The 12,303-nt window shown below is 36.8% G+C and overlaps 1 protein-coding gene across 1 annotated transcript in view; it reads left to right on the top strand.

Annotated features, from left to right (window-relative positions):
- Positions 1 to 12,303, top strand: part of DYTN (dystrotelin) — a gene marked incomplete at both ends in the record, with an annotated part of 75,869 nt that overhangs the window by 2,689 nt on the left and 60,877 nt on the right. Inside the window, 1 exon segment of the mRNA XM_081261739.1 lies at positions 540 to 602. Coding sequence (XP_081117865.1) covers positions 540 to 602 — 63 coding nt within the window.

Below are 12,303 nucleotides of genomic sequence, written 5' to 3'. Positions count from 1 at the left end.
TCATTGTTCAAAGGATATGCTTTGAACAATGTTACAACATGAAACTATTAACAAGGTAACTAATTGACTGTTTTTGTTAAAATATTGACTGAATTCTATGTAGAAACATAAATGTGAATGTTTGGAAATATATGGTATAAATAGTATTGGTTAGAGACTTTATATATAGACTAATTTAGCATAAGTCTAATTTGACATGCAAATAATTGAGTTCCGATTTTTGTTCTTAAAATTTAAGCAAATTCAGATTTTCTTAAATTAGAATAATGTCTATTTTTTTAAATGATAATGTCTCCAAAGTTCTGGTATTGATAGTATTAGTCTCAGGAGCTGTTTTCAGTTTTCTGAAAAGTGTGGCCAGTATAAGAAGCCTCTACCTTACATTCTCCTTTTCATCTCCTTAAGAGATTTCCCAGTCCCCCTGCACACCGGGTGCTCCCTGTTCCATGGATAAAATGATTCCTTTAATTGGCTTCTTGTTCTCCCCTGCTCATTCCCCCATTTCAAAACCTTCTGCATACATATCGGTTCATTTCTAGTTACAGGGACCATCCTGCCATCTGGTATTCAGGAAATTTGTGAAATGGACCCTGATAAAAAAGGTGAGTATTATTGTCAAGTTTCTGAACATAGTTTGTAAATTAAAAATTGAGGGGCAGATGTACCCTCAGACCTCTGAGAGTAGAAGAGTAGGCACACAGCAAATTTTTGGCTAATAAAGAAGTTATTAGTTAAGTAAAGTGAGTTTCTCTCTCTTCTAAATAGAAATTCATAATGCATTGAAAAGTATTTAGTCTGTTGTCTCTGAAGCACCAAAACTAATTTGACAAAAGTTTTCACATCCCATAATTATGTTTTAAATTTCTATTCAAACACACAAAAGTGTCTTTTTAAAATTTATCTTCATAGTTTGCTATTTAAATGACATCATTTGATATAGTTTTATGGGAAGAGTAAGTTCACAGTACAACATGAGTGCAAAGTTCCCACAGTTGTCACTATATGAATATTTGATAAATGAATATGGAGAAACTAATTCCTCTTTCTCCCTACATCTCTGTATTGAAAGTTAAGCCCATGACTAGTCTGTGACTTTTTTATTTCTGGAACTATTTGCAACCACTTTCTCCTAGCTAATACAGATTGTTAACTTTAGTTGTTTGATATAAAATTCTGTATAATCTCAAGATATTTATTGAAAACAACATTATGAGTCAAATTATTTTGGGGTTTCCCAAATTGGAGCCCTCCTACCAGTAAACCCAACACAAAACAGCAGGTAATCTGTTCAAAGCTCAATTTTTCTCTCCCTAAAGCAGTGTTTCTCAAATCATTGGAGGATTTGTTAAAATGCTGGAGACCTCCTGTCGAGTTTTATTCAGTAGGACTAGGGTAGAGACTGGGAAGGTTCATTTCTAATAAGGTCCTGTGCAAAGCCAATGCGGCTTGCCTGGGACCACGCTGGAAAGGCCACTGACCTAAAGTATCTATTTCTGGACCCTTGAACTAGATGATGGACAGTTGAAAGAGATCTCACTACATTCATCTGTAAGAAATGAACATAATGATCTAGCTAAGCCCAAGTGAGGATTGTTAGAAGCAAAGACGTTTCCCAAATTGCTTCTAAGAAACACACATGCAGTTTATGTTATTATGTCTTCAAGCATCTAAAACTACTTTGTTCATAGCTTAGGGCCTGATGCATCCAGCAATGTCTTCCTTTCTTGAGTTTTCTCACACTGACAGAAAAGAAGATTTAACAATGAAGCCTAGTATAAGCAGGGCTGCCGGCAGCTCACCTGGGATACACATTCATTTTCCACATCGCACAGCTTGCCAGGTTACGCTGCATAACTTCATCAGATGACACTGCAAAGCATCACTTGACAGGAGTGATGGGCCAGATGGCAGGCAGCTACAGAGTTGCTCCTCCACCAAGAGCTGCATCTGGGAACCTGCAGAGACCCTGGTTTACTGATTCTCTTAGTGCACCTGGGAGAAACTGGGGCACAAAAATTGGACAATTTCCAGAGGAACAAATAATGCTGGGCATCACATGTTGTCAATTATTTCCACACTATTATGCATATTTCCAAAGAGTTTTCTGACCTCTCCCATTCTCTAACATTGGAGTTTTCTCTGAAAACTAAGAATTTTTTAAAACAAGGAAATATTGAATAGCAAAAGATGTACAGTGAACTGTGGATTCTTGGATATGTTTGCACTTGGAAATAAAGGAACAGAAGTAGAGGGGCCTTGAACAGGATCTCTTCTTTAAGTGGGAATATAGGTGCATAGCCTACATTCACCTTATGTAAGTGTCTTTGACTCATAATATCAATTGCTGAATCATTATACAGCTAGTTTTCCCTTGCTATCCACAAGAGATTAGTCTGAAGATCCCCATACAGGTATGCAAATATGCAAATGTTCAAGGCCTCTATGTAAAGTGTTCTTAATATTTTTATGTAATCTCTACACATTCTCTGTATACTGAAAATCATCTCTAGACCTCTCAGAATACATAATAAAACATTACTGCTGTGTAAATGGTTGTCAGACTGTATTGTTTAATAGTAAGGGGGAAAGTCTGTGTTCAGTACAGATTTAATTTTTTAAATATTTTTAATCCTCAACTGATTGAATGCATGGATACAGAAATTTGGGATACAGAGGGCTAACTTTTCATTTAGGGAGTAGGTTGTGGTACACTCTATCTCCTTAAAGTTGGGCCTGGCCTGATTCAGCACTGTGACCCTCCCTCAGTGGTTTGGCATAGTGCTTGGAGCTCAATATTCTTATGTATAAAAGTGAGGACTTTGCTCACAACACTGAATGTTCATTTTCCAAATCATATTCAAGTTATCGTACTTTGGTGTGAACTTTAGACTAAGTTTGGGAAGAAACCATCCTTTGGAAACAGACAGAAACCTCTAAGGTTTTTATCTTTAACACCTGTTCAGAGGTCCCAATTGATTGCTGATCTGTCATGGCTGCCACTTGCTTGCTTTTTGCCTTTGATTTTAGGGTCCACTTAGAGACATGGGGCTCTGTGCCAAGATTGCACACAGAAGACTCTGCCATCCCTGGTCTCTGGTCTCCCTGGTTGTGCCATACCATCATTCCTTCTACTAGCATGCCTACAGTAAGAGAAACCTCTTGGGTTTCTTTCTTCCTCTGCTACTTAGAAGATTATGTTCCTCAGAGTGTTACTTAGTCTAATTTTTTCTTTACTAAATATATTCTACCTAGACAATCTGATTAGTGAACATGGTATTGCCCATATCTAACATCTCCATATCCCCCAATCCCAACTTCTGTCCAGGGTTCAGCTTCTCTCCCCACTCCAGGAAAACTACAGATCAGTTCTTCAATGGGGCTGTCTGTCCCTTCATAGTAAGTAAGGCCTGAGTGGTGTGGACTTCATGAATGGATCCTTAAATTCAAAACAACTGTTAGATCACCCCAAGGAGTAAAAAGAGCTTAGACTTTGAAACACACAGAGGCATGGCCATGGGAACATTTTCTGTTCAATCTTTAAATGCTCTCATTGCTGAAAGAATAGGAAAAAAAATAATATGGCCACAACCATGAATGATCTTGTCACAGATATTTGAATTAATGAAGTCCACCTAGTAGTCCCTCATTTTAGTTTTGCTTGGGGCCCACTTAGCAAAGGCTAACGGACTGGCTGTGTTTCTAGTCACAAAACTTTCCCAGCACACAGGCCACTTACTCTCAGTTGCCTGAGTTTTATGGCAATCAACTGATGGTTACATTTGAAAGTACTTTATTTCCTTCAAGGCTTATTTCTCTCCTGGCTCCACCTCCCTGACCTATACATGCATTCTATCTCTTGCCTTTGAAAACAAATTTTCATTTTACATGTTGTTTCATTATGACGCTCTGAGATTAAAGATCTTGGAAAAGTTGCCTATTTTAGGCTTTCTCTTCATCTTACATTCATTGCTTAATCCTCTGCAATTTGTTGTTTATCCCCCTCACTCCACCAAAACTGCTCTTGCAAAAACTTCCAAAGATCAGGTAAACCACTAAAAAACAGAGGACACTTCTCAGCCCACAGTTGATGATCTTGTAGCTTGCAGGTAGCAGGTAGTGGAGCTTTGGCTTGTCTCTACTTTCTGAAAGTTACTTTCCTTGGCATTTCATCAATTGCGCTCCTCGTTTGTCTTTCCCTTCTCAGTCCTCTTAGGTTTCTCTTTCCTCCTCTGCTACTTGGATGATTATGCTCATCAAGGTGTTGCTACTTAGCCTAATTTTCTCTTCACTAAATATGTTCTACCCAGACAATCTGATTAATGGACATGGTATTGCCCAAATCCAACACCAACAACTCCTAAATCTCTAGCTCAGCCCAACTAGCAGCCCTGACTCCAGCTGCAAAATCAAAAGTTGAAGCCCTCTTCAGAACCTTGAACAGCTTCCCCTCCCCATATTCTCTAAAACGGAGCTGTCAGTATGTAGTTACCGGCCATCTGTGGCTACTGAGCAATCCAACTATGGCTAGTCTGAATTGAGATGTGCTGCAAGTGTAAAAATGACATGGACATTCAACGACTAATAATATAAAATAATTTATTAATAATTTCTGTATTGATTATACAACAAATACTATTTAGGAACTTAAAACTGCCTGTTTTATTCAATTATTGTTGGTACACAGCAGCGGTCCTCAAAGTGGGTTTCTGGGCCAGCACCATCACTGTCACCTGGGAACTTGGTAGAAATGCAAATTCTCACCAACTCTATCCTGTAGAGGTGAGACTAAGCATGTTGCTTAAACAGGCCCTTGAGGACATGATGTAAATGAAATAGTATTTGTTACAATCCTGTTGTAATTAGAGAAGGAAACCCCAAAGAATTCTAGTTATCAGCACAGATACACTGCTACTCTGAAGCAAACAAATAAAATATAAACAAATAAAATATAGGATATCATCGCTATCCTCTTCACACTGCTGCAAAAAAAGGCTCCTTGATAGACCTTATCCAAAGAGCCCTTCGCTAATTTGGTACCAGTGGTTGGATTTGGCACAGGGTGATGGATTGAAATTTATCTGCTGTTCCTATTTGGGAATTCCAAACTATGCACACACAAACACACATAAGAAAAACATTCACAGATGATATTGTGTTTTGCAGATGATAGGACTGTCTATATAAATAATCCCTAAGAATCACTTGCAAGTTGACTGGATCCAAGACAATTGCACTAAAATCAAGAAATTTCCTTCATTCCAGTTGTTTTCAGACTTTAGTTTACATCAGATTTTATTTGCATCATGTCCTCAAGGGCCTGTTTAAGCAACATGCTTAGTCTCACCTCTACAGGATAGAGTTGGAGAGAATTTACCAAGTTCCCAGGTAATAGTGATGGTGCTGGCCCAGAAATACACTTTGAGGATCACTGCTGTATACCAACAATAATTGAATAGAACAGGCAGTTTTAAGTTCCTAAAATAAATCAAACAATCAATGTGTAAGACCTTTGAAAGCTTTGCTGAATAACATAAAAAATAACATGATAAAATGGCAAATTCTGCTTTATAGTTTTTAATTTTGCTAGATGTGAAGACTGATTATTTCAGTGTTAGACAACAACCAACTCTGAGACAACAAAAAGCTCTGTTGTGAGACTTTACATGTCTCTTCAACTAAATAAGAATTAAATTTTGGAAGATTGAATATCTAAGCTATGGGAAAGTAAGGGAAACAATTTAGTAAGTATGTTACCTTCATTCTCTTATTTAAATCATGCAAATACCCTTTGAGGAATGTATTATATTCCCTATCTATCTGATAAAGAAACTGAAGATCAAAAAGTTAATTAATTTCCCCAAAGAGAAAGGGAAACTATAGAATTAGGCAGGACTGGCTCTAGAGCTCTGTCTTCTCCTTCATATAGTGAAATGGGAAAATTCACTATCAGTGCCTTAAAAGTGCTCTTAACTGCTATCCATCACAGCAGTGATGATGGTGTGAACTTGAAATAAGATCTAAGGATTCTTTTTTATTATAAAAATAACATGCTTTGGGCTGGGGTTGTAGCTCAGTGGTAGAGCACTTGCCTAGCATGTGTGAGGCACTGGGTTTGATCCTCAGCACCACATAAAAATAAATAAATAAAATAAGGTATTGTGTTCATCTACAACTAAAAAAAATTTAAAGTAACATGCTTTTTATAGACCATCTAGATAATAGCTAAAATATAAAATAACTAAAAAACACTAATAATTCCAGAATTCAGAGATGCCTACTGTTAACTAAGGTTAAACTCTTCACAGGAGAGAATTTTTATCTGTTTAGTTAACAATAATATTTCAAGACTTAGACTCATGTCATAGAAGAACTCAAGAAATATTTACTAAATACTTGAGACAGTTTTTTTTATTTTTTTTTATTGGTTGTTCAAAACATTACAAAGTTCATGACATATCATCTTTCATACATTTGATTCAAGTGAGTTATGAACTCCCATTTTTACCCCAAATACAAATTGCAGAATCACATTAGCTGCACATCCACATTTTTACATAATACCATATTAGTGACTGTTGTATTCTGCTGCCTTTCCTATCCCCTACTATCCCCCCTCCCCTCCCCTCCCATCTTCCCTCTCTACCTCATCTGTTGTTGTTCAGTTCTCTCCCTTGTTTTTCCCCCCCTTTCCCCTCACAACCTCTTATATGTGATTTCATATAACGTTGAGGGTTTCCTTCCATTTCCATGCTATTTCCCTTCTCTCTCCCTTTCCCTCCCACCACTCGTCTCTGTTTAATGTTAATCTTTTCTTCCTGCTCTTCCTCCCTGCTCAGTTCTTAGTTGCTCTACTTAAATCAAAGAAGACATTTGGCATTTGTTTTTTAAGGATTGGCTAGCTTCACTTAGCATAATCTGCTCTAATGCCATCCATTTCCCTGCAAATTCCATGATTTTGTCATTTTTTAGTGCTGAGTAATACTCCATTGTGTATAAATGCCACATTTTTTTATCCATTCATCTATTGAAGGGCATCGAGGTTGGTTCCACAGTCTAGCTATTGTGAATTGTGCTGCTATGATCATTGATGTGGCAGTATCCCTATAGTACCCTCTTTTAAGGTCCTCAGGGAATAGTCCGAGAAGGGCGATAGCTGGGTCAAATGGTGGTTCCATTCCCAGCTTTCCCAGGAATCTCCATACTGCTTTCCATATTGGCCGCACCAATTTGCAGTCCCACCAGGAATGTACAAGTGTACCCTTTTCCCCACATCCTCTCCAGCACTTATTGTTGTTTGACTTCATAATGACTGCCAATCTTACTGGAGTGAGATGGTATCTTAGGGTGGTTTTGATTTGCATTTCTCTGACTGCTAGAGATGGTGAGCATTTTTTCATGTACTTATTGATTGATTGTATGTCCTCCTCTGAGAAGTGTCTGTTCAGGTCCTTGGCCCATTTGTTGATTGGGTTATTTGTTATCTTATTGTTTAATTTTTTGAGTTTTATCTATATTCTGGAAATTAGGGCTCTATCTGAAGTGTGAGGAGTAAAGATTTGTTCCCAGGATGTTGGCTCCCTATTTACTTCTCTTATTGTTCCTCTTGCTGAGAAAAAAACTTTTTAGTTTAAGTCCCATTTGTTGATTCTTGTTATTAACTCTTGTGCTATGGGAGTCCTATTAAGGAATTTGGAGCCCGACCCCACAAGATGTAGATCGGAGCCAACTTTTTCTTCTATCAGGTGCAGAGTCTCTGATTTGATATCAAGCTCTTTGATCCATTTTGAGTTAACTTTTGTGCATGGTGAGAGAAACGGGTTCAGCTTCATTTTGTTGCATATGGATTTCCAGTTTTCCCAGCACCATTTGTTCAGATGCTATCCTTCCTCCATTGCATGCTTTTAGCCCCTTTATCAAATATAAGAAAGTTGTAATTTTGTGGATTGGTTTCTGTGTCCTCTATTCTGTACCATTAGTCCACCTGCCTGTTTTGGTACCAGTACCATGCTGTTTTTGTTACTATTGCTCTGTAGTACAGTTTGAAATCTGATATCGCTATACCTCCAGATTCACACTTCCTGCTTAGAATTGTTTTGCTATTCTGGGTCTTTTGTTTTGCCATATGAATTTCATGATTGCTTTATCTATTTCTACAAGAAATGCCATTGGGATTTTGATTGGCATCGCATTAAACCTGTAGAGAACTTTGGGTAATATCGCCATTTTGATGATGTTAGTTCTGCCTATCCATGAACAGGGTACATTTTTCCATATTCTAAGATCTTCTTCTATATCTCTCTTTAGGGTTCTGTAGTTGTCATTGTATAAATCTTTCACCTCTTTTGTTAGGTTGATTCCCAAGTATTTTATTTTTTTGAGGATATTGTGAATGGAGTGGTTTTCCTCATTTCCATTTCAGAAGTTTTGTTGCTGATATACAGGAATGCCTTTGATTTATGCATGTTGATTTTATATCCTGCCACTTTGCTGAATTCATTTATTAGCTCTAATAGTTTCTTTGTAGACCCTTTTGGGTCTGTTAGGTATAGAATCATATCGTCTGCAAATAGTGATAATTTAAGTTCTTCCTTTACTATTTTTATGCCTTTAATTTCTTTCGTCTGTCTAATTGCTCTGGCCAGTGTTTCGAGGACTATGTTGAACAGAAGTGGTGAGAGAGGGCATCCCTGTCTTGTACCAGATCTTAGAGGGAATGCCTTCAATTTTTCTCCATTCAGAATGATGCTGGCCTGTGGCTTATCATAGATTGCTTTTACAATGTTGAGGTATGATCCTGTTATCCCTAATTTTTCTAGAGTTTTGAACATAAAGGGATGCTGTACTTTGTCGAATGCCTTTTCTGCATCTATTGAGATGATCATATGGTTCTTATTTTTAAGTCTATTGATGTGGTGAATAACATTTATTGATTTCCGTATATTGAACCAGCCTTGCATCCCAGGGATGAATCCTACTGGATCATGGTGTATAATTTTTTTGATATGTTTTTGAATCCGATTCGCCAGAATTTTATTGAGGATTTTTGCATCTAGGTTCATTAGAGATATTGGTCTGTAGTTTTCTTTCTTTGAAGTGTCTTTGTCTGGTTTAGGCATCAGGGTGATGTTGGCCTCGTAGAATGTATTTGGAAGTTCTCCCTCTTTTTCTATTTCCTGAAATAGCTTGAAAAGTATTGGTGTTAGTTCCTCTTTAAAGGTTTTGTAAAACTCTGCTGTATACCCATCTGGTCCTGGGCTTTTCTTAGTTGGTAGTCTTTTGATGGTTTCTTCTATTTCCTCTATTGTTATTGGTCTATTTAGGTTGTCTATATCCTCCTGACTCAATCTGGGCAGATCATATGACTTAAGAAATTTATCTATGCCTTCACTATCTTCTATTTTATTGGAGTATAAGGATTCAAAATAATTTCTGATTATCTTCTGTATTTCTGAAGTGTCTGTTGTGATATTGCCTTTTTCATCCTGTATGCTAGTAATTTGAGTTCTCTCTCTTCTTCTCTTCATTAGCATGGCTAAGGGTCTGTCGATTTTATTTATTTTTTCAAAGAACCAACTTTTAGTTTTGTCAATTTTTTCAATAGTTTCTTTTGTTTCGATTTCATTAATTTCAGCTCTGATTTTAATTATTTCTTACCTTCTACTTCTTTTGCTGTATTCCTTTCAGGATACCAATATCAACACAAAATCAGATTATAAAAATTAATTTAGAATCTATACTTACATATTTAAACATAAAATTAAAAATTACTTCCATCATATAATATATGAATTTTCAAGTCGTATGTCTTATCTATAGCTGAACATGTGAAACTGTAAGTTCAAATGTGTCAGCAATGGGCCATAAATTTTTAAATTGTCTACAGAATCCTCTGAGAATTCTCTTTGATAAATTTATTTAGAATTGAATATTATGATTTTCTTTTCTTATACCATTATCTAGGTAAAATATATTAAAAATATTTATCCTGTAAAAAAATTTTCCAAAATGAGGTTACTTGGGTCCTAGCCATGAAAAACAACAGGCATTCAGCATATCTAAAATTATTAATTTTTCACATGTTCTTCATTGCATTAGAATAATGAGTTTGTGCAAAATTATTTTGACATTTATATCAGACTTAAAAGAAGTTGTGTTATATAGATGACACTTCTATTGAAGGTTGTCATTTTTTACATTTTCCTTCTATCTGATAAGCTATATAGACCAATGGTTTTCAAATTGTGCTTCATGAAGTATACATGGTGTGAGGTAAGGTACAACAGGGTTAGCAAGGTGGGAAGAAGAGGTATAGGCAGGGTGGGAATACTCAATGGCCATATCCTCAACAAGAACACCCTGTTTATGGCTCTCCTCCATACTGTGCTTCTGTACCAGATTTATCCAAAGAAGGAATTTTGAGCTTTACAAAAATTTTTCTTAAATAGCTGTTGTATAAAAATTCTTCTGTAACTATTATTTATTAGAGGAATAAACAAAAGGCAGAATGTGCTTATTAAAAATTTATCCCCAATTATGTCATTTTTCCTGGAGATTTTCTCCCATTAAAGAAAGTAGTGAGCCCAGTACAGATTCGCAAGCCTGTAATCCCAACAGTTCGGGAGGCTAAGGCAATAAGATAGTGAGTTCAAAGCCAGCTTCAGCAAAAGCGAGGCACTAAGCAATTCAGCAATTAGACCCTGTCTCTAAATAAAATACAAAATAGGGCTGGGGATGTGGCTCAGTTGCTGAGTGCTCCTGAGTTCAATCCCCGGTACCCCTCTAGGGAAGGAAGGAAGGAAGGAAGGAAGGAAGGAAGGAAGGAAGGAAGGAAGGAAGGGAGGGAGGGAGGGAGGGAGGGAGGGAGGGAGGAAAAGTAAGTTATTAATGAAAGTTCACATTAAGTTTCCATCATTTGTACCTGGAAATAGAGAATGTCAATGGAGGATGTACTTTTTTAAACCTTTTTGTTATCCTTGGCATCAGAAGAAGTGAATGTACCTAATACCCATGAGAAATATTAGCAATACAGAAAATCAGTGGTTTTGAAAAATTCGACCTAGAAAAGATATTCAAACAGACATTTAAAAACAAGAAGGCCTAAACCTGAGATAAAACATGAACTCCAAGTAGCAGGATCTGGAGACTATCGCTGTGTAAATCTCACAATGAGATTAATGGGCAGCACCATTATCTGGTTTGCTGTAATACAGACCTCTCAACAAAAGATAAAACACCCTGTATTCAGAATGCAAGGTCCAGGTGATAGGATTTGTGATTGAATAACAATGGAAGAGTTTATAGTTTCCACCACTTGCGGCCAGGTTTTTATTTAAGTCACATTTTGGAAACATGCTCCTCTGTTTCTTAGACTCTCCCCTTAAAAAGCAATATCAGAGAACAAATAAAATATTTTATTTACTTGCTTGATTTCTTTTCTGTGAGGGTGATTTAAGAAGTAGAGAGAACACATGGAGTTTTATCCTTTCACAGACTGAAGTGTTTTCAATGCCAACCATTCTAGAGGCTCTTGTGACATCCCTATTCCTTGGAAGGCACAGGGGGTGTTTATTAATTTTGTCTGTCATCCTGTGTCTGCAAGAAAATAGAGAGTTACCTCTATTTCATTCTTCTTTCTTTTCATTGCCTTGTAAAATTTTTAGAAGATGGTAAAACACATATATATGTATATGTGTGTGTGTGTGTGTGTGTGTGTGTGTGTGTGTGTATATATATATATATATATATATATATGAGAAATCATTATTTTTTGTAAGCAGTTCTAGTTTTATTAAGTGCCTTCTTTAGATAATAATATTGATGGAACCAAGATTTTAAAAGTGATTTGGCTGAGGCAAGGGTGGGACCTAACGAGTCTGATAATTCAGCAACTGCTTTTATAAAGATCACTGGGGTTTTGTTTGCTTTTTTTTTTGAGTGTGTGTGTGTGTGTGTGTGTGTGTGTGTGTGGTGCTGGGGATTGAACCCAGGGCCTTATGCATTCGAGGCAAGCAACTTGTTTGTTTTTTTACTAGGGCAATTGCATCTTAACCCAAGATAGTCCTTCTGAAGCTAGGCTGCAGACAGGAAAAACTGTATTTAGACATGAAAGGTAAACTTTTTCAGTCCACTGAAAGCAAATTATGAAAATATTTTCCCTGATGGGTGCATTGGTACTCACCTGAAATCCTGGCGACCTAGAAAGCTGAGACAGGAGATCACAAATTCAAGGCCCACCTACCAAGAACCTGTCTCAAAATAAAATTTAAAAAAGGGCTGGGGATGTAGCTCAGTGGTAGAGACCCG

Source organism: Spermophilus citellus, assembly GCF_964194105.1.
Source record: "Spermophilus citellus genome assembly, chromosome: 11".
Lineage (NCBI taxonomy): Eukaryota > Metazoa > Chordata > Mammalia > Rodentia > Sciuridae > Spermophilus > Spermophilus citellus.
This window is presented reverse-complemented; position numbering and strand designations above follow the sequence as displayed.